Source organism: Anomaloglossus baeobatrachus, chromosome 2, assembly GCF_048569485.1.
Source record: "Anomaloglossus baeobatrachus isolate aAnoBae1 chromosome 2, aAnoBae1.hap1, whole genome shotgun sequence".
Classification (NCBI taxonomy): Eukaryota; Metazoa; Chordata; class Amphibia; order Anura; family Aromobatidae; genus Anomaloglossus; species Anomaloglossus baeobatrachus.
In genome coordinates this window covers 150,064,143-150,087,549 of record NC_134354.1, presented here as the reverse complement: position 1 = coordinate 150,087,549, position 23,407 = coordinate 150,064,143, and the positions used below count along the sequence as shown (strand labels likewise).

The 23,407-nt window shown below is 49.6% G+C and overlaps 1 protein-coding gene across 6 annotated transcripts in view; it reads left to right on the top strand.

The window, feature by feature from the left end:
- CDKL5 (cyclin dependent kinase like 5) overlaps positions 1-23,407 on the top strand; it is a 482,986-nt gene that overhangs the window by 193,110 nt on the left and 266,469 nt on the right. For 5 of the 6 annotated variants that reach the window (XM_075335447.1, XM_075335445.1, XM_075335448.1 and 2 more), the window contains one exon: positions 1,248-1,282. In XM_075335447.1, coding sequence (XP_075191562.1) covers positions 1,248-1,282 — 35 coding nt within the window. Of the gene's footprint in view, positions 1-1,247; positions 1,283-20,995; positions 21,046-23,407 lie in introns of all 6 variants that reach the window. The other variant, XM_075335446.1, reaches the window with a different exon arrangement.

The window sequence follows — 23,407 nt, the reverse complement described above, 5'->3', positions numbered from 1 at the left end:
GGCCGGATGCGGTTTTTGCCGCATCGTGCCGCATCCGGCATCCATAGGGATGCATTGGGAAAAGCGCCGCATCGGCCGGATGCGGCGCGATGCGGTTTTTTTGGCCGGAGCAAAAAACGTTGCAGGGAACGTTCCATCCGGCCGCCGCATCGGCTAAATCTGCCGCATGCGGCAAAAACCGGACCGAACGCAAGCCCATGTGGCACAATGCGGCACTAATTAAAGTCTATGCAGGAAAAACGCAACCGGCAGCCAAAAAAACCGGTTGCGGTTTTCCTGCAAAGTGCCGGATTGTGCCGCATTGCAAAAGCCAGAGGTGTGAAAGTAGCCTTATTCACTTGTTTGTGAGCGCAGAAAAATGCCGAATATACTTGCTTAGCAACTTATGGAAATGCTATACCAGTGAATGGAGAGGGTCAGCCATTCAAGGCAACTTGGTAAACTGTGGAGGGCCTGCAAACGGCTTCAAAATCAAAGAGAAAACTAATACTCACCGCACCGCATACCTCTCCTGCCACCGTTGCTGCTCACTCTCCCCCATAAGGTATCTTCAAGGTAAACTGGGACTTGTGGATGCGACTTGACTTGAGGCATCCTGTCACAATGTGAACTGTGACCTTAGGATGCGAACTCCAGGCCAGGACTTTCAGTCATGACTAGGCCTGGGACGTCTCTTTGCATGTTTGATGCAAGTTCGCAGGGGCTTAGTTGTTACCAAAAGTCCCGATATCGTAAAGATGCCCATGATTTTAGCCCGCAGTGGCAGTAAGAAGAGGTGCCGAGGACTGTACAGAGGACAGTGAGCAGCAGAGATGAGGTTTGGTTTTTTTTCTACATCTTACATATATTCTGCCCTGGGGTCTCTCCAGACACCACAGCATAATGAGGGCTATTAAACTCATAAAGAATAAATTGGCGGCGCATGGACTTTCCTAGTAAAATACTGGAGATTTGGCAAATGTGAAACTTTTCTGAATAGTCATCCCTAGAAATGGTAGTTGTAAATTTGTTCATACTTTTCCAGTAGGAATAACAGAGCAACAGCGCAACACAATACAAGTATTTACCTAAGCAGACATGTCAGGGGAGCTGGCAGGTTCTCAGCATGCTGCACAGTATGGGGATTATGGTAATGGGGTAGATAAATGCATTTGAGTGACTCATAATACACAGAATAGTAATCTTGATTTGCCAAGATGAAGTAATGTACACTATTACTGTAACTAGTTCTCCTTCTTTACCTCTAGGTGCTTATGGAGTGGTGCTTAAATGTCGACACAAGGTGAGAACAATTGTTTGCATTGTTTTAACACAGATAGGAGAGCCATAAATAAAATTCTAAGCTGTGAAAACAAAGTAGGCGTTACAACCTGCCATAGCAATACTATAGCATATTTAGAGAGGACCTGTCACTTGCTTATAAAAAAATTAATTACCGTAATTGCCTTGTAAAAATACCTGAGCTCCCCTGAGTTTGCCGCTCTTTTCCTTTTTGTGCTGCGTTGCTCCTTTGCAGTGCAATTCACATTTGTTTCTTCTGGAGCACAATATGTGAAATCTCTGTATGTAGTGCAACTGGGCGTTTCTTCGGAGTCTTCTTTGAGGACGTGTACTTTCGCCCCTCGCTGCCATTCACAGCTCGGCTGATGATCTAGCAGTCTCATGTGCTGCTGAACTGTGATTGGCAGCATCAGAAGTGGAGGGGTGAAAGATCAAGACCCCAGAGATATTGTACAGCAAGCAGAGAAGAGATAGGGAGATGATAGGGGTTATATGGCGATGTGAGGTGAAAAAGGCCTGATAAGGATAACTGAGAACTGAATAGGGGAGTAAAGTCTGGCAGGAAGAAAACGTATATGTTCCGTATGATGCCATTATACAAAGTTGTACTGACTGCATGGCTAAGATTTTAGGCAGTGTCTTCTTTTGTTATAATAATTAACATGGAGCCTTGAAAACAGAATTTTTTTACATAAAGTTTTCTTTCTTCATCGTTCCTATGGGAGACCCAGACCATGGGTGTATAGCTTCTGCCTCCGGAGGACACACAAAGTACTACACTAAAAAGTGTAGCTCCTCCCTCCGGGCTATATACACCCTGTTACGAGGGGGACCCGGGGAAGCGTGCCAAGATGGGAAATGGACTGCTTCCGCCGGTCAAGGTCCACTGTGCGGTGTAAGGGACCGCCGCTATGGTGGGTGAAGAGTGAGCGGGTTGCTGCTAGCGATCGTCTGGAATGTCACAGACGATCTATGTACACCGATCTGCCCTAACCCCTGAGGGTTGTATGGCACAGATCTCACGGCTCGGTGTACCTGTTGCACGGGGAAGCACAGAGGTGCCCACGCACGTGTGCCAGTGGAAGTCACGAGAATATGGCACGAGGGTAGCACAGAGGTGCCCACGCACGTGTGCTTTCAATAACCAGGTGAGTCCAATGGAGACTTGAGGAGCTCACCTGGGACAGGAACACGGCCTGTTGACGGGGGTACTGCCGGAGCAGCAAGGCAGGAACACGGCCTGCAAACGAGGTACTGCCGGAGCAGCAAGGGCCAAGCCCACAAGAGACAGTAATGCCTGAGCAGTGGCGTGGCAGCACGCTGCCAGACATCCAAACATAGAAGGACGGTCGCGCGCCGCCATGATGGCAGGGGGAGCTTTTAAGGAGGTGCAGCTCCACCCGAGGGCGGGCGCGAGGCGGAGATGACGGACTTGACCCAATCAGGGTCCACGACGTCCCAGCCTGGCCAGTCAGGATTCACCACGTCACCAGCCTTGTCATCAAGCCGTGTGACGTCAGTGAGCGAATCAGGACCCACCACGCATTGCACATGCTCACCCTCCTGCCTCTGGGAAATAGAGGCGGGATCCTCGGTCTCACAATGTGCAGAGATAACGGGAATCTCACTGCTTCCCTGAGCAGTAAACCTATGCACATTGCGCAGCCTCGCAGACCTTCGGGGCCGCTGAGCAGGAGAGTCTGCGGCAGGCCAGGAATGGGAGACCGCTTCACTCCTTGTAACAGGAGAACCACTAGGTGTCACCCTTCTGCTGCCTCTCTGAGAAGGTATCTCCTGCACACTGCGCAGTCTGGCAGACCTTCGGCGCTGCTGAGCAGGAGTGCTCGTGGCAGGCAAGGAATGGGAGACTGCCTCAGTCCTTGCCTCAGGAGAGCCACGAGATGTAACATTACCCCCCCGTCTAGGCCCCCCCCCCCGTCCGTGCTCGAAGGCCGCTATCAAACCCGGGGCGCGGATATGATCCTCCAACTCCCAGGATCTATGCTCCGGACCACGGCCGGCCCACTCCACGAGGTAGTACCTCTTGCCCTGTATGACTTTTGTCTCCACAAGTTTTGCCACCTCAGGGTCGTCGGACGGGGAGTCGGTTTGAGCCGGCAGGGACCCCGAGAATTTATTAAGTCGTACAGGTTTCAGGAGGGACACGTGAAAGGTGTTGGCTATAGCCCAGCGTGGAGGGAGCTGGAGTCGATATGCCACTGGGTTTACCTGCTGTAGTACTTTAAACGGACCCAGATACCTAGGGGCGAATTTGGCTGCCTGTACCCGTAGGTTAACATTCTTAGAGGACAGCCATACTAGGTCACCAGGGGCGAAGGATGGTGCAGGGCGGCGAAGAACATCAGCCGTTGTCACCATCCGGTCTTTGGCCCTTTTAAGAGCCTCTTGGGTGTCATCCCAGATCTCCCGGGCCTTGGTCGCCCAATCCTCCACTCTAGTATCGGGTGACGTAATGGGCATCGGAACCGGGATTCTGGGATGTTGTCCGTTATTGAGTAGGAACGGAGTCTGGCCAGAGGATTCATGGACCGAATTGTTAATGGCAAATTCGGCCCAAGGAAGGAGGTTAGCCCAGTTGTCGTGGTGCGCGGATATAAAATGGCGGAGGTAAGTTACCAAGGTCTGATTAGTCCTCTCCACTAGTCCATTGGTCTCGGGATGGTATGCGGAGGAGATGTTCAGCTCTATCTGCAGGAGCTTACAGAGCTCTCTCCAGAGACGCGAACTGGGGACCCCGGTCGCTCACCACCTTGTCAGGCATGCCATGCAACCTAAATACATGCCGAATGAACAAGGTGGCGAGAGCACGTGACGTCGGTAGTCGTGGGAGAGGCACCAAGTGGACCATTTTAGAGAAGTGGTCCGTGATGACCCATACGACCCTGTGCCCTGCTGACTTGGGCAGATCTCCCAGGAAGTCCATCCCTACCACTTCCCAGGGACGATCCGGCACTGGCAGTGGGTGAAGAAGACCTGCCGGTCTCTGCCGGGACGGCTTATTCCGAGCACACGACATACAGGCTCCCACATATTCCTGTATGTCCTGGGGTAGTCTCGGCCACCAATAATGCCTGGTCACCAGGTCTCTGGTCCTTTTGACCCCGAAGTGACCCCCGACCTTGGAGGCATGGGCCCACGATAGCACCTCGTTCCGTAGTTCAGGGGGAACGAGGGTTTTGCCAGGTGGCACCTGGTCCAAAGAAGTGGGAGTGACCATCCTCAAGCTGTCCGGGGGTAGTATAAGACGAGGCTCCTCCTCGTCCTCCTCCAACACAACCATACAACGTGACAAGGCATCGGCCCGTACGTTCTTCTCACCAGCCAGGTGGCGGATAATAAAGCGGAACCAGGAGAAGAATAAAGACCAACGGGCCTGCCTTGGGTTCAGGCGTTGTGCTGTCTGGAGGTATGTGAGGTTTTTGTGGTCAGAAAAAACCTCAAATGGATGCTTCGCACCCTCCAGGAGATGCCGCCATTCCTGGAATGCTAGTTTCATCGCCAGTAACTCCCTATCCCCTATGGAGTAGTTCCTCTCGGCCGGAGAAAAGGTCTTGGAGAAAAAGAAACACGGATGTTTCCTTCCTCGTTCGTTTTTCTGGTACAGGACTGCACCTGCACCGACCGAAGAGGCGTCTACCTCCAGTAGGAAGGGTTTGGAGATGTCTGGACGATGAAGGATGGGAGCTCTGGAGAAGTGAGTTTTGAGAGTGTGAAATGCCTCTACCGTTTCCCGTGTCCATGCTTTGGGATTAGCGCCCTTGCGGGTAAGGGCAATGATGGGTGCTGCCACCGTCGAGAAGTTGGGAATGAACTGGCGATAATAATTGATGAACCCCAAGAATCGCTGGATCGCCTTCAGCGAGCGGGGCTCAAGCCAGTTCATCACTGTCTCCAACTTCCCCGGATCCATTGCTAACCCCTGACTGGACACTATGTACCCCAGGAACGGCAAGGATTCCTGTTCAAAAACGCACTTTTCCAGCTTAGCATATAACGAATGGGTGCGGAGCCTCTTAAGTACTCGGATGACATCCCTCCGATGGGTGGTAAGATCGGGGGAGAAGATAAGAATGTCATCCAGGTATGCAACCACGGAAAGATACAAATCCCGGAAAATGTCATTCACAAAGTCTTGAAATACGGCGGGGGCATTGCAGAGTCCGAAGGGCATTACTAGATACTCGTAGTGACCGTCCCTGGTGTTAAAGGCGGTCTTCCACTCATCGCCCTTTCGGACTCGCACTAGATTATACGCCCCGCGTAGATCCAGCTTTGTGAAGACCTTTGCCCCGCGGAATCGATCAAATAGCTCATTAATGAGGGGCAAAGGGTATTTGTTTTTGATTGTGATTGCATTTAATCCCCTGTAATCGATACAGGGGCGCAGATCCCCTTCCTTCTTCTGCACAAAAAAGAACCCTGCACCAGCCGGTGAAATAGACTTGCGAATGAACCCCTTCGCCAGGCTGTCCTGAATATATTTGGACATAGCCTCCGTCTCTGGAGCAGCGAGTGGATACACTCTGCCCCTAGGGGGCTCGGAGCCTGGCTTCAGGTCTATTCGGCAATCATATGGCCGGTGGGGAGGAAGAGTATCTGCGGCCCTTTTGGAAAATACATCCCTGTAGGCCTCATAAGGTGTCGGTAAACCTGGCCCCTCTGTATTCCCTGAGGACCCAACCGACCTAATGGTAGCGGGTGGTTCGGTAGTCACGAGGTGCTCTCTACAGGATCCTGCCCAGGATGAGATCTCCCCTGTTGCCCAGTTGAGTATAGGAGCATGCTGTCTCAACCAGGGAAGACCCAGTAGGATCTCATCCGTCCCCCCTGGAAGCACCAGGAAGGACACCTGCTCATGGTGTCCCGGTGGTACATCCATCCTGAGAGGGATGGTGATCTGGGTGATAGGATCGAGTAGTATGGACCCGTCGACTACCCGGACCCTGAGTGGCTTGGGCAACAGAACCAGGGGAACTGAGTATCGGGTTGCCAGGGAGGTCGAGATGAAATTGCCTTCAGCGCCTGAGTCCAAGCAAGCCAGGGCAGAGAAGAGAGTAGTGCCGAACTGCAACTGGGCGCTGATAGTCAACCTAGAGGGAGAAGTAGCGTCTAGAGTCCCCCCTCTGATAGAAACTAGACGCTGTCTTTTCCCGACGGTTTGGGACATAGGGTAGCTATGTGTCCCCTCTGCCCACAGGAAAAGCAGATGACACAAGAACGAGAACCTGGGGCAGAGGAGACCACCTTGGACACTTCCATTGACTCCACGGAGTCGCCTACAGGACTGGCTGGGGGACCTGTCTGATGGAAGACGGGAGTCAGACGCTTTTTAGGCCAAGAAGACGTGGGTGCTGAAGAGACCTCGAGCCTTCGCTCCGCCTGGCGGATGTCTATGCGAGAGGCAACCTGAATCAAGGACTCTAAAGTGGCAGGCACCTCACGTGTGGCCAGTGCGTCTTTGACAAACCCTGCCAGGCCCTCCCAAAACACAGGGACAAGGACCTTATCCGGCCAGTCCAGCTCTGCGGCCAGTGTCCTAAAGTGTACAGCAAAGTCCCCGACTGAAGCAGACCCTTGCCGAAGTCGTAGGAGGCGCAGCGCGGAATCGTGGGTGACTTGAGGCCCGAGGAACACCATTCTCATGGCCCCAAGATAAGCTGCTAAGTTATTCACCACACGATCTCCGCGCTCCCACAACGGCGTGGACCACTTCAGCGCTCTCCCTGTGAGCAGGGACTGGACGAAGGCTACCTTCGCCTTCTCGGTAGCGTAAAGAGTCGCGGACAGCTCTAAGTAGGTGGTAACCTGGTTTATAAACCCACGGCACTCAGAGCTGTTGCCGCTAAAGCGCTCTGGAAGCGCAAGGCGAGGAGACCTTCCGCCCAATAGCACAGCCTGGGTAGCCGCCTGGTTGGCGACTGTCGTCAGAGTAGTCTTATCGGAGGAAGACTGCTCCACTGCTGCCAATCGTGACTCCAACTGCTGCACATAACGCAGCAACTGCTGCTGCTCTTCAGCCATAGCCAGACCTTTGGCGCGACCGTAATGTTACGAGGGGGACCCGGGGAAGCGTGCCAAGATGGGAAATGGACTGCTTCCGCCGGTCAAGGTCCACTGTGCGGTGTAAGGGACCGCCGCTATGGTGGGTGAAGAGTGAGCGGGTTGCTGCTAGCGATCGTCTGGAATGTCACAGACGATCTATGTACACCGATCTGCCCTAACCCCTGAGGGTTGTATGGCACAGATCTCACGGCTCGGTGTACCTGTTGCACGGGGAAGCACAGAGGTGCCCACGCACGTGTGCCAGTGGAAGTCACGAGAATATGGCACGAGGGTAGCACAGAGGTGCCCACGCACGTGTGCTTTCAATAACCAGGTGAGTCCAATGGAGACTTGAGGAGCTCACCTGGGACAGGAACACGGCCTGTTGACGGGGGTACTGCCGGAGCAGCAAGGCAGGAACACGGCCTGCAAACGAGGTACTGCCGGAGCAGCAAGGGCCAAGCCCACAAGAGACAGTAATGCCTGAGCAGTGGCGTGGCAGCACGCTGCCAGACATCCAAACATAGAAGGACGGTCGCGCGCCGCCATGATGGCAGGGGGAGCTTTTAAGGAGGTGCAGCTCCACCCGAGGGCGGGCGCGAGGCGGAGATGACGGACTTGACCCAATCAGGGTCCACGACGTCCCAGCCGGGCCAGTCAGGATTCACCACGTCACCAGCCTTGTCATCAAGCCGTGTGACGTCAGTGAGCGAATCAGGACCCACCACGCATTGCACATGCTCACCCTCCTGCCTCTGGGAAATAGAGGCGGGATCCTCGGTCTCACAATGTGCAGAGATAACGGGAATCTCACTGCTTCCCTGAGCAGTAAACCTCTGCACATTGCGCAGCCTCGCAGACCTTCGGGGCCGCTGAGCAGGAGAGTCTGCGGCAGGCCAGTAATGGGAGACCGCTTCACTCCTTGTAACAGGAGAACCACTAGGTGTCACCCTTCTGCTGCCTCTCTGAGAAGGTATCTCCTGCACACTGCGCAGTCTGGCAGACCTTCGGCGCTGCTGAGCAGGAGTGCTCGTGGCAGGCAAGGAATGGGAGACTGCCTCAGTCCTTGCCTCAGGAGAGCCACAAGATGTAACAACACCCCCTGGATGACAATCTAACCAGTTCAATGCTTTGTGTTCAGGAGAACACACACATGCATTCTCTGATTTTTCATTTTTAAGATTTTTTTCAAAGATTTGGAAGAAAAGCGGGTCCAGTCTGGACTCCCGGCATGTCCATTCTCACCCCACTGTGTCGGCAGTGCTGTTAAGGTTGACTCACAAGGCTGGAGCCTTCACATGCCGCGCTCCTTCACCATCCCTCGGGCTCTGGCTTGAAGTGGGAGCCATCACGGTTCTCTCTGCTTTGCAGGAGACCGGTCTCCAGCCGCAGCCCTGTCAGGATCCTGCCGGACGGAGCGTTTAATCCCCCCCCAGGGACTTGGCCCTGCGTCTCAAAGCTAAGTATTGAGACATTTTTCAGGGGTCCCGGGTACATTTATTAAGGGGAGAGTGTGTCTTTTGACTGTACTGTAAATTCCGGCCGGTTCTCTGGATTTATCCTGAGAACCGCGCCGACGGTGCCTGCTCGTCAGCCGCATATAGAAATCTAGGCCCCGGCTTCAGTTGCGGCCTAGTTTCGTTTTCAGCTTCCCCTGCATGTCATTCATGCAGGGGAGCAGTGCGGCGCCGCCCACCGGCCGTTCAGCATAGGGGAGGACACTCCTTTCTAAGGAGATGTTCCCTCCCCTGTATCTCTCCCTGGCCCTCCGGTTCCCGCTCTTGGGCTAATCCCCGCCCCCCCTCCTCACTCCAGCGCCATTTTCTCAGCGTCCTGCACACTGATCGGCGCTGGCTGCTGCAGCTGCTGCATCGCTTCACTGGGGGTCCGAGCTGTGGAATCCGGAGGGCACACAGGGGTCTGGTAAGCCACAACCTCTGGTTGTGGGCTTTTATTATACACTCTCAGGGGGTCATTCTACAAGAGTGTATTCTTTACTGCAGAGTCTCCACCTCAGCAGCATGTCTGTCACTAGGAGCAAGAAGGCTGCTAAGCTGTACGCTATATGCACTGCATGTCAGCTCATTCTGTCAGAACCGAGCACATATCCACATTGTGATGCCTGCTCTAACATGGTGGTGCCTCAGCCTGGAGCCTCCTCAGGGGTCCCTCCGGCTGCTCCGGCCCCGGTGGCTGAACCCCCGGCTTGGGTAGCATCTTTTTCCAGAGCTATTTCCCAGTCTTTTGCAGACTCTATGGGACAGCTGTCCCAGACTCTGCTGAGCATGCATCAGCCCCCTTCTCAGGGCGCCTCTGCTGCTCCGAGCTCTGCAGAGCTCCCAGAGCATGTTTTAGGACCCCGTCCTCCTAAACGGAGACGCAGGGACCCTTCTCCTTCCTCGTCCCACGGCTCTGATTCACGAGCTGAGGTGCAAGGCGAGGAAGATACTTTTACTGTGGGCTCAGACGCTACCTCTATGTACCCCATTGACTTATCTGAGGGTGATGCGGATGTTGGTGACTTGATTACATCCATTAACTCCGTACTGAACCTCAATCCACCAGTGTCAGAGGAACAAGCCTCTCTGGTAGAAATGCACCAGTTTACCTCTCCTAAGAGAGCAAGGAGTACGTTTTTTAACCACTCCAGTTTTCAGACCACTGTTACCAAGCCCAGGGCCTGTCCTGACAAACGCTTTCCAAAGCGTGGCTCTGATGACCGTTTTCCCTTTCCACCTGAGGTGGTTAAGGAGTGGGCTCAGTCCCCAAAGGTTGACCCTCCGGTGTCTAGAATCTCAGCCCGGACAGTCGTATCTGTGGCCGATGGCACCTCTCTTAAGGATCCCACTGACCGCCAGGTTGACCTTCTGGCCAAATCTGTATATGAGGTGGCAGGAGCCTCGTTCTCCCCGTCTTTTGCAGCAGTGTGGGCTCTTAAGGCAGTCTCTGCCTCTCTGGCGGAAATACATTCCCTCGCCAGGGACTCTATACCCGAGGTGGTTGCTTTAACTTCCCAGGCTTCGGCTTTTTCATCCTACGCCATGTCTGCCATTCTGGAGGCTTCTCACCGCACGGCGGTGGCTTCCGCTAATTCTCTCGCAATCCGCAGGATCTTGTGACTTCGAGAGTGGAAAGCAGACGCTTCTTCTAAGAAGTACCTTGCTGGGCTCCCCTTTGCTGGGTCCCGGCTGTTCGGTGAACAACTGGATGAAATTATTAAGGAAGCTACTGGCGGGAAGAGTACTTCCTTGCCACAGACTAAAACCAGAAAACCTGTCCAGGGCAGGAACCAGTCGAGGTTCCTCTAACTGGTCATCCTCTAAGCCCTCAGCCTCGTCCACTGCCTCAGCCAAGGATCGTAAACCCAACTGGCGCGCAAAACCGCGTCCTCAGAAGAACGGAGGAGCCGCTGCCACTAAGGCAGCCTCCTCTTGACTATCTGGCTGCGCCAGCAACGTCCTTGGTCAGTGGCAGGCTCTCCCACTTTGGCGACGTGTGGTTTCAACACGTCTCCGATCAGTGGGTGCGGGATATCATCTCCCACGGCTACAGGATAGAATTTTCTTCCAGCCCGCCAAACAGATTTATTCTGTCCATTCCCCCCTGCTCAAGGGCCGCCGCCTTCTCACAGGCCGTGGCATCCTTGCAGGCCAACGGGGTAATTGTTCCGGTTCCCGCCCGGGAACGGTTCAGAGGTTTCTATTCAAACCTCTTCCTAGTTCCCAAGAAGGACAGTTCCTTCCGGCCCATCCTGGATCTCAAGCTTCTCAACAAGCATGTTCAGGTGCGGCGCTTTCGCATGGAATCTCTGAGATCGGTCATTGCCTCAATGACCCAAGGAGATTTTCTAGCATCCATCGACATCAGAGATGCCTATTTGCATGTGCCTATTGCGGTTTCACACCAGCGTTGGCTACGCTTTGCAATCGGAGAGGAACATTTCCAATTCGTGGCTCTCCCTTTCGGGTTAGCCACGGCCCCACGGGTATTCACCAAGGTCATGGCAGCAGTGGTTGCGGTCCTGCATCTCCAGGGGTTGGCAGTCATCCCCTACCTGGACGACCTTCTAGTCAAGGCCTCATCCAGTGCAGACTGCCAGCGGAGTGTCTCGCTCACTCTCGCCACGCTTGTTCAATTCGGGTGGCTTGTCAATCTGCCCAAGTCCACTCTGACCCCGACCCAGGAACTTGCGTACCTAGGGATGCAATTCGAGACTCTGCCGGCACTTGTGAAGCTGCCCTTAGTCAAACAGCAGTCCCTTCATCTGGCGGTGCACTCTCTGTTGAAGCCCCGCCGTCATTCCATCAGGCACCTCATGCAGGTGCTGGGTCAGATGGTGGCGTCAATGGAAGCGGTTCCCTTTGCCCAGTTCCATCTGCGTCCTCTGCAGCTGGACATTCTCCGTTGTTGGGACAAGCGGACCTCTTCCTTGCACAGGCTGGTGGCTCTGTCACCGCAGACCAGGGGCTCTCTTCAGTGGTGGCTTCGGCCTCTCTCTCTGTCACAGGGACGCTCCTTCCTGACTCCGTCCTGGGTGATCCTCACCACGGATGCCAGCCTCTCCGGCTGGGGAGCAGTATTTCTCCACCACCGAGCACAGGGCACTTGGACTCCGTCCGAATCAGCCCTCTCGATCAATGTGCTGGAAATCAGGGCTGTTCTTCTAGCCCTCGTAGCCTTCCACCACCTGTTGGCGGGCAAGCACATTCGAGTCCAGTCGGACAACGCGACAGCGGTTGCCTACATCAATCACCAGGGCGGGACTCGCAGCCGCCTGGCAATGTTGGAAGTTCAACGAATCCTTCAGTGGACGGAGGACTCCAAGTCCACCATATCCGCAGTCCACATCCCAGGCGTAGAAAACTGGGAGGCAGATTATCTCAGCCGTCAAACCGTGGACAGCGGCGAGTGGGCCCTGCATCCTGCAGTGTTCAGGTCAATCTGCCGCAAGTGGGGCACTCCGGAAGTGGATCTAATGGCATCCCGGCACAACAACAAGGTTCCGGTTTACGTGGCTCACTCCCACGATCCTCAGGCCTTCGCAGCGGACGCGCTGGTTCAGGATTGGTCTCAGTTCCGCCTGGCCTATGTGTTTCCCCCTCTAGCGCTCTTGCCCAGGGTTCTGCGCAAGATCAGAATGGAGGGCCGTCGAGTCATAATCATTGCTCCGGACTGGCCCAGGCGAGCTTGGTACCCAGACCTGCTCCGTCTGTCCGTAGAGGTGCCGTGGCATCTCCCGGACCGCCCAGACCTTCTCTCTCAAGGTCCGTTTTTCCGCCAGAATTCTGCGGCTCTCAGATTGACGGCGTGGCTCTTGAGTCCTGGATCCTGACAGCTTCAGGCATTCCTTCTGAGGTCATCTCCACTATGACTCAGGCTCAGAAGTCTTCCTCGGCCAGGATTTACCACAGGACTTGGAAGATTTTCCTGTCCTGGTGTCGTTCTTCCGGCCATGCTCCTTGGCCGTTCTCCTTGCCGACCATCCTGTCCTTTCTACAGTCCGGACTGCAGCTAGGACTGTCCCTCAATTCCCTCAAGGGACAAGTGTCGGCTCTGTCGGTATTATTCCAGCGGCGTATCGCCCGACTGGCTCATGTGCGCACCTTCAAGCAGGGCGCATCTCACATCATTCCTCCTTACCGGCGGCCTTTGGATCCCTGGGATCTTAATCTGGTCCTCACGGCCTTACAGAAACCCCCCTTTGAGCCTCTTAGGGAGGTTCCCTTGTTTAGACTTTCACAGAAAGTGGTTTTTCTAGTAGCCATAACGTCTCTCAGGAGAGTCTCTGATTTGGCTGCGCTCTCTACGGAGTCACCTTTTTTAGTTTTTCACCAAGACAAGGTGGTTCTCCGCCCGACTCCGGATTTTCTCCCTAAGGTGGTATCTTCTTTCCACCTTAACCAGGACATTTCATTGCCTTCCCTTTGTCCGGCCCCTGTGCATCGCTTTGAGAAGGCGTTGCATACCTTGGATTTGGTGCGGGCGCTCCGAATCTATGTGTCACGCACCGCCGCTTTTAGGCGGTGCACCTCACTTTTTGTGCTAACCACGGGTCAGCGCAAGGGTCTCTCGGCTTCTAAACCGACCCTAGCTCGTTGGATTAGGTCGGCCATCTCCGATGCCTACCAGTGTTCTCAGGTGCCCCCTCCGCCAGGAATTAAGGCGCACTCGACCAGAGCTGTCGGTGCCTCCTGGGCTTTCAGGCACCAGGCTACGGCTCAGCAGGTTTGTCAGGCTGCCACTTGGTCTAGTCTGCACACCTTCTCGAAGCACTACCAAGTGCATGCTCATGCTTCGGCTCATGCTTCGGCAGACGCGAGCTTGGGCAGACGCATCCTTCAGGCAGCTGTCGCCCACTTGTGAAGTTAGGTTTTGCCTACTTCTCAGTTTTGTTTATTTCCCACCCATGGACTGCTTTGAGACGTCCCATGGTCTGGGTCTCCCATAGGAACGATGAAGAAAAAGAGAATTTTGTTTACTTACCGTAAATTCTTTTTCTTATAGTTCCGACATGGGAGACCCAGCACCCTCCCTGTTGCCTGTTGGCAGTTTCTTGTTCCGTGTGTTTCACCGGCTGTTGTTGTAGATAGAGGTTCCGGTTGTTCCGAGTTTTACTCTATTTCTACTTATGGGTGGATGTCCTCCTTCAGCTTTTGCACTGAACTGGTTAGATTGTCATCCAGGGGGTGTATATAGCCCGGAGGGAGGAGCTACACTTTTTAGTGTAGTACTTTGTGTGTCCTCCGGAGGCAGAAGCTATACACCCATGGTCTGGGTCTCCCATGTCGGAACTATAAGAAAAAGAATTTACGGTAAGTAAACAAAATTCTCTTTTTTAATCATCGGTGCTTTTTGTGTAGCACACATGTTGGTTATGTCAACTGGCGTTTTCAAATAGGCACAAGTTCAGTAGAGCAGTTATAATGCATTAGGCTGTGTGCACACGTTGCGTAATTTCAGGCGCTTACGCTGCGTATTGCTCTGCAGTGTAAGCGCATGTGTCCTGCGATCCCAGCACAATCTATGAAGATTGTGCAAATTCCATCCGCATGTTGCGTATTAGAACGCAGCGCTTCGGCTGCTGCCGAAGCACTGCGTTCTAAAAAGCAACATGCCAGTTCTTCCATGCGCTTTGGATGCTGCTCCAACTTGAGTCTATGGTGGGGGCACCGTCCAGAGAGCATGAAATCGGGATTTATTCTGCAGACACACTGCATCCATTACACAGTGTTTCTGCAGCGATTTGAAGCGCACATGCACTGCCAAATCGCTGCAGAAATTTCTGCATGAACACTAGTGACTTAGTGACTAAATGTAGAACTGGTGGAGGAAGGTTGAACTAGATGGACCTAGGTCTTTTTTCAACCTAAGTAACTATGTAACTATGTAACTACGCAACGTGCGCACATAGCCTTATATTGTTGTTTCCCAGGCTTGGAATCTGTATACATAGCTTACCCTTGAGTTCCTATTTAATATACTATGTGCTGTTGTTGACCTTACCACCTTCCTGGCCATTGACATAAACCATATCACTAATTATAATATTTACAGTATCTTCAGGTCGTAATCTGTGACACTGTTATTACTACCACCATGACCCATGACATAACTAATTACACTCACTGCCCACGTGGCAGATTTCTTTGAAAGCTATAGTGACCACCAACAAGGTTCAAGTTACTTTTCAAATATTTTCTAGAAACTGGTTACATCTTTACTCCATTTAGAAGTGGACTTAATTCTGACAACAAGCAAGAAAACATCTCTGATTCACATACATTAGTTATTACATGCCGAGGCTAACCTGCGCTCTGGTCTTTTTGAGATCTCTAATTGTTTCCACGTGGCACTTAGGCTATGTGCGCACGTGTGCGCTCTGCACCGCACCAAAAATGTGCGCTTCAGAGCGCAGCTGAAAAGCTGCGTTCTGAAGCGCATGGTGCCGGCAGAGAACGTGTGCTCTGCATGCTGCCTCTCCCTATAGACAGCATGCAGAACGCACGAAAGAAGTGACATGTCACTTCTTAGAACGCAGCGATTCGGCAAGCAGCCGAATCGCTGCGTTCTAACATGCCACGTGCGCACGTCTCCTGCATAATCTCCATAGATTGTGCAGGGGACGCAGCGTAACTGCATGTAATACGCACACGTGCGCACATACCCTTAAAGGGGTTTTCCCCATGAACAGAGTTAATTTTAAAGTTCTTTTTAATCAATAGATCTTGGAATAATAATAATTTCCATAATTGGATGTGTTTAAGAATAATGTTCCTTTCCTGAGATAATCTTCTCTTGCTATGTACTGTGTAATGGCCGTGTCTGACCGTACAGAGAGGTCTGAACATGCCACAGCTCCTGGGCAGGGGAGGAAGAAAAAAGTATACAGACATTACAGCTTGGGATTGTAAATAATTCTTTCTAAGAAATAAAATATTTTTTTAGGCAAGGAAATGTTTTACCTCACAAGAATGAATTATATGTCATCCCATTTTGAAATGTCTGTATAGTTTTTTTTTCTACCTCCCTGCCCAGGAGCTGTGGTATGATCAGAACATGTCTCTGTACGGTCAGACACGTACATTACACAGTACATAGCAGGGACACATATATAAGATTATCTCAGCACAGGAATATTTTTTTTAAACACATCCGAATGTGGAAATTATTATTATTCCAAGATCTATTGATTACAATTTACTTTGTTTATGTGAAAACCCCTTTGAAATATTACAATTATCTTTTAGACACATTTTCTGTATACTAATCAGTTGATACTTTCATTACGTGTAAGTGACAGCTGCACTTTCTATAGTATTTGTGCTAATGTACGACTTGTCAAGGTATTTTTTGTATACAAGTCAATGGTAATGTAACCTTTTCCAGGAAAGACTGGTGTCTACAGAGGCTGAAACTCAGTCATATCTCACCAACCCAATGTGAGAGGCTTAGAACTCAATCACAGCGTTCTGTGACTTCTATTATGTTGGCGTTGAAAGGCAGCATAGTCTGAAAACGAAAATACCAATGCTACTACATAGAGAGGATTTCATCAGACTGAGCACCAGTTTCATAATACCCCATATTTTAGTAAATGAAACATTTAAAGGGAACCTGTAGCCATGAAAATACAGTCCAATTCATACATTTCCGCAAGGAGTGTCAGAGGAATAGGACAATACCAAATTGTAAGAAAAGATGCTCCACAATCATTATATTAACTAGAATACAATTTTTACTAGCACAAACAGGAGAGCTGATACATTGCCTTTAATGGGTCAGGATTTTGTGTCCCTTACAAATATATAAGTATTACAGGTTCTTCTCCTATACTTGTTTCCACAGCCTTGATTGTGCTTTCACACATCCGGTTTTTCCTGTGCAGCACAATCTGGCACTTTGCAGAAAAAACGCAACCGTTCTTACATTAGTGCCGTATTGTGCCGCATGGGCTTGCGTTCCGTCCGGTTTTTGCCACATGCGGCAGATTTGCAATGCATGCCTATAAACACCGCATCCGGCCACCGCATGCGTTTTTTTCCACTGCACATGCTCAGTAGCCTGCCGCAAGCGGCAAAAAACGGACGGGCTGCATGTCAAAAACTTATGCAAAGGATGCGGTTTTGTCGCCGCATCCGTTGCATAGGTTTTAGAGACGGATTGGCCGGCTCTGCTAAAACCGGAGGTGTGAAAGCAGCCTTAGCCTCCTTCAATTCTAAAACACAGTTGTTTTTCAATTGGAAGCTGATGGACTGATTTCCTTCATGGTCTGCGCCATTTTGAGCAAACAGTGACGAAGGCCGCAGGTTTTTGCTACCTTATCTCAGAGTAGCATGATGTAGGCAAGGAGACCAAGAATGTAACAACGTATCACTTAAATTATTGAGTGCTGCTATTCTGACACAATCCGAGTTTTTAAATTTATCAATGCAGCAGATCTGAAAAAGCTGCCCTCGTTCACACCAGGCTCTTTGTATACAATGTCTATAGACGGTGAGCTGCTAATCACAACAGGGGGTGTGCCAGGCTAGCTGACCCCTAGCTGACTTAGGCTGCTTTCAAACATCCAGTTTTTGCTGAGCGGCACAATACAGCGCTTTGCAGAAAAGACGCAACCGTTTTTTTTCCGCCGGTTGTTTTTTTTCCGCATAGACTTGCATTAGCGCCGTATTGTGCCGCATGGCCTTGCGTTGTATCCGGTTTTTGACGGATGCGGCATATTTACCCAATGCGGCGGCCAGATGAAACGTTCAAGTGAACATTTTTGTCTGCGGCAAAAAAAAACCGCATCGCGACGGATCCGGTGCGATGCGGCGCAATTTACAATGCAAGCCTATGGGCGTCCTGCGGCAAAAAACGCATCCGGCCACCGGATGCGGTTTTTTGACTGCGCATGCTCAGTATCAAGCCGCATCCATCAAAAAACGGACGGGCCGCATGGAAAAATGCAACGGATTCGTTTTTTTTCGCTGCATCCGTTGCATAGGTTTTTAAGCCGGATTGTGCCACACTGCAAAAACCTGATGTGTGAAAGCAGCCTTAGTCCGAGAATGATAATCTCCTGAAGCTGAAACAAAATTGCAGGAAAAAAACAGCAGAAACCTTGATTAGGGAGGCATCTGTGAGTAATCTGTGTTTTAACCCCTACAGCATGGCTGTCTTCACATTACATAGCAAAAACCTGACATATTCCAATTAGGAGGAGAGCCTGTAATTAGAGTTGAGCGAGTACCTAACTATTTGTACTCTCTATACTCATAATAAGTACTGTCTAATACTCGTGTATTCATTAAAAATAGTGTATGCAATGCAAGTCAATGGGGAAAAACTCGCAATGTAACGAGTAACCAGAATGCCGTACTATTCGTTTGAGTAGCGAATAGTGCGGTATTCGGGTTACTCGTTACTTTGTGAGTTTTTCCCCATTGACTTGCATTGCACACGCTATTCGGAATGAATACGCGAGTATTAGACAGTACTCGTTATGAGTAAAGCGACTACAAATAGTTAGGTACTAACTACTTGTAATACTTATGTATTAGTGTCACAAAATCATGTCCAACTTATTTGTTACAATAGGATTGAGGCTTACATACACCATAGCCGTTCAATTTCTGCCATTTAATCCTAGTACATGTCCTCTCTTTTAAGGGCGCTTTGCACGCTGCGACATCACTAGCGATCGCAACCTCCCCCATCGTTTGTGCGTCACGGGCAAAATCGCTGCCCGGGGCTAACAATATCGCAGGTACGCGTCACACGTACTTACCTTCCTAACGACGTCGCTGTGGCCGGCCAACAACCTCTTTTTTAAGGGGGCGGTTCATGCGGCGTCACAGTGACATCAATGAGCGGGCCACCAATAGAAGCGGAGGGGCGGAGAGCAGCCACATTCACGTCACTTCCACCTCGTTGACGGAGGACGCAGGAACGCTGTTGTTCGTCGTTCCTGGGGTGTCACACATAGTGATGTATGCTGCCTCAGGAACGACAAACAACCTGCGTCCAGCACGAGCAACGATATTTTGAAAATGAACGACGTGTCAATGATCAGCAATTTGGTGAGTATTTCTGATCATTCGCGGTCGCTCGTACGTGTCACACGCAATGACGTCGCTAACGAGGCCGGATGTGTGTCACGAATTCCGTGACCTCAGCGATATCTCGTTAGCGATGTCATTGCGTGTAAAGCGGCCTTTAGGATCACTACTATAATCCAAGACTGTGAAATGTGAGAACAATGCTATGATTTATTGCAGCCCGTCACAATAAGTTGTTGGAATTTTGACCCATTCCTCCTGGTACAACCGGTATATCTCAGGTGTGTAGACCTCCTTTCTCACACACCTTTTCAGACAAACCCACAATTTAATTATGGCAGTGAGGGAAGGGCTTTGTGATGACTCTAATACCCTCACTTTTTTGCTCTCAAGCCATTTTTGCCACATCTTTGGAAGTATGCTTGGGTTTATGACCATTAGAACCATTTGAGCCCCAGCTTTAACTTTTTGGCTGATGACTTGAAATGTTTTGTTAATATCCCCACTTTTTCTCCATACATAACGATGGTCAATCTAGTCAAACTGACCATTCCCAAAAAATAAGCCTTTTTTGGTCCTCATGTACAGTTGCAGACAATAACCTGGCTTTTTTTCTGGTAGTTTTGGAGCAGTGGTTTCTGAGATGCTGAGTGGGCTTTCAGCTCTTGTGGCATTAAGACATGTTTTATTGATGATGTTGATATCGTTGTCCCGATTTCCTCCAGCATCTTCACAAGGTCTATTGCTGTTGTTCTGGGATTGATTTGCACTTTTCGCACCAAAGTACATTTATCTCTAGGCAACGGATAACTCCTTTTTCCTGATCAGTATGATGTCTTCGTGGTTCCATGGTCTTTAAACTTCTAGAATAGCATTTGAACATGTGAACAAAGTATCTTCAGGTCTTTGGAAATTGCTCCCATGGATGTACTAGAATTGTTGAAGTTTACAATTCTTTTTTTTGATGTCTAGGATGATTTGTTTCAATTTTCCCATGATGTCAAGCTAAGAAGCAAATAGTCCTTAAAATACAGACACAAAGGCACCTACAATTAACGTAAAAGAGTTTTCCTACAAACAAAATTAATTTTAATCAATAGATGTTGAAATAATAATTTCCACAATTAGATGTGTTTAAAAAAATGTTCCTATGCTGAGACATTACATATGGTTACACAGGTTGGGGTTTCCTGATCTATATAGTGCTTTCCAATCTACTCTTCAAACATTTGGATGTATGGCAACTAGTGATGACTGTGCACAAAAGTGCTCGGGTGCTTGGTACTCGTAACAAGCATGATGGATGATCAGAAAGGATCGACTAGAGTACCAAGCACAATAGGAGTCAATGGGTGACTTGAGCATATTTTTTCCTGTTCTGTTACCTGCTCTAACACAGCCCCCGGCCACCACAGTCGCCATCATCGGCGTTCAGCTGGTATCGCTCAGCAACCTCCATTCCATACTGCTAGCCACCACAAAACCTATCATCCGGGTGCAACTGGCATCGCCTGGCAACTTCCATTTCATGTGAACCGTCCAAATGTCCCCCTCCCACCAAAGTAACTGTGCCTTCGTTCCGACAAAGAGACATTTCTTTTCCTGAACAGGGACTCTATTGGAACTAACGGCACAGTTACTTTAGCCGTGAGGGACATTTGGATGGTGCACATGGAACAGAGGTGGCCGGGCGATGTCTGCTACCTGCAGCATGTGGACAAGGAGGACTGTGGTGGCCGGGGGCTGTGTCAGGGCAGGTAACAGAATTGGGACTTGAGCATTTAGTTTGAGCACCTTTTGTACTTGATCAAGTACCTAGCAGTGCCGAGCACGCTCGCTCATCACTAATGGCAATACTTACATTGTAACAGAGTGCTAGCAGTAATATAACATGAATTCTTGACTTATTTTCTTTTTATAAACTTTGTTTCTGCCCATTTTGATAAATCTCCCTTATTGATTGTCAGTCTACAGTTGGTTGCAGAGGATACTATCTTTGCATATTTTTGCCTTTTTAGTGTATTTATTTTTTTCCAATTAGACTGGGTAACACTGGGTTAATGATTCACCAGTCCTCTGGCTAATTTTGTTCTACCCACACGCCTCTGCAGGTTTCATGTGGAATGAAGAACATGCAGTAACCTGTGAATATTTCATGAAGGTAATCAATGGGGGTGTAGAGAACGTTTGTTAATAGCACGGTCTTAATATTGACACTACACGCAATGCTGTGAGCCTTCCTGCTGAGACAGCAACATGTGTGTACATCAATAGAGCTTCTCAAATTCTGTGACCTAGACTCCTCTTCATTAGTAAATGTGACCAAAGTAGAACTTTGCATTAGCAATGAGCTGATTGACTACAGTTCTGATAAATACTTTGGGGCGGATAGTGACGGATTTGACCAGTTTTGCAAAAGTAGCGTTGCTGTAAAAATTACAACTCCCAACATTCCCTGAATCAACATCCATAGTCAGACTGACCCACCTGAGTAAGAGACCAACGGCCCCTGGACACTATAATAGGCCCAAAGGTCCTGCAGAAGGCAATCCTGTTCAGGGCTCACTTTGTACTCAAGTCCTTGTCACTGGAGTGTATTTCTTATCGGTTTATAACCCCATTAGACCTTATTCATATTTTTCTTGTGGATCCAATGAAAAGACTAAAGATTATCAATTAAGTATGTCTGTATTATATGTGCACACAAGAAATGTTTTCACTGGTGGATCCAAAAATTCTCAGTCCTTCAATTCAGTGATGCTAATCTAATTGAGCGCTTCAGATGAAGATTGACATTACAATTTATGTAAAATACCATACAGTGCTGGCCAAAAGTATTGGCACCCCTGCAATTCTGTCAGAGAATCCTCAATTTCTTCTTGAAAATGATTGCAATCACAAATTCTTTGGTATTATTATCTTCATTTATTTTGCTTGCAATGAAAAAACACAAAAGAGAATGAAACAAAAATCAAATCATTTATCATTTCACACAAAACTCCAAAAATGGGCCAGACAAAAGTATTGGCACCCTTAGCCTAATACTTGGTTGCATAACCTTTAGCCAAAATAACTGTGAACAACCGCTTCCGGTAACCATCAATGAGTTTCTTACAATGCTCTGCTGGAATTTTAGACCATTTTTCTTTGGCAAACTGCTCCAGGTCCCTGAGATTTGAAGGGTGCCTTCTCCAAACTGCCATTTTGAGATCTCTCCACAGGTATTCTATGGGATTCAGGTCTGGACTCATTGCTGGCCACTTTAGTAGTCTCCAGTGCTTTCTCTCAAACCATTTTCTAGTGCTTTTTGAAGTGTGTTTTGGGTCATTGTCCTGCTGGAAGACCCATGACCTCTGAGGGAGACCCAGCTCTCACACTGGGCCCTACATTATGCTGCAAAATTTGTTGGTAGTCTTCAGACTTCATAATGCCATGCACACGGTCAAGCAGTCCAGTGCCAGAGGCAGCAAAGCAACCCCAAAACATAAGGGAATCTCCCCCATGTTTGACTGTAGGGACCGTGTTGTTTTCTTTGAATGCCTCTTTTTTTTTCCCTGTAAACTCTATGTTGATGGCTTTTCCCAAAAAGCTCTACTTTTGTCTCATCTGACCAGAGAACATTCTTCCAAAACGTTTTAGGCTTTTTCAGGTAAGGTTTGGCAAACTCCAGCCTGGCTTTTTTATGTCTCGGGGTAAGAAGTGGGGTCTTCCTGGGTATCCTACCATACAGTCCCTTTTCATTCAGACGCCGACGGATAGTACTGGTTGACACTGTTGTACCCTCGGACTGCAGGGCAGCTTGAACTTGTTTGGATGTTAGTTGAGGTTCTTTATCCACCATCCGCACGATCTTGCGTTGAAATCTCTCGTCAATTTTTCTTTTGCTTCCACATCTAGGGAGGTTAGCCACAGTGCCATGGGCTTTAAACTTCTTGATGACAATGCGCACTGTAGACACAGGAACTTTCAGGTCTTTGGAGATGGACTTGTAGCTTTGAAATTGCTCATGCTTCCTCACAATTTGGATTCTCAAGTCCTCAGACAGTTCTTTGGTCTTCTTTCTTTTCTCCATGCTCAATGTGGTACACACAAGGACACAGGACAGAGGTTGAGTCCACTTTAATCCATGTCAACTGGCTGCAAGTGTGATTTAGTTATTGCCAACACCTGTTAGGTGCCACAGATAAGTTACAGGTGCTGTTACTTACACAAATTAGAGAAGCATCACATGATTTTTCAAACAGTGCCAATACTTTTGTCCACCCCCTTTTTTATGTTTGGTGTGGAATGATATCCAATTTGACTTTATGACAATTTTTTTTTTCATTGAAGACAAATTAAACGAAGATAATAATGCCAAAGAATTTGTGATTGCAATAATTTTCAGGAAGAAACTGAGTATTCTCTGACAGAATTGCAGGGGTGCCAATACTTTTGGCCAGCACTGTATAGTGCCATGGACGCTTTCCAAATTGTGTTCTGCTTGAGCTAAGGGGGGTTTCTTTTTTTAATGCACTTATCCA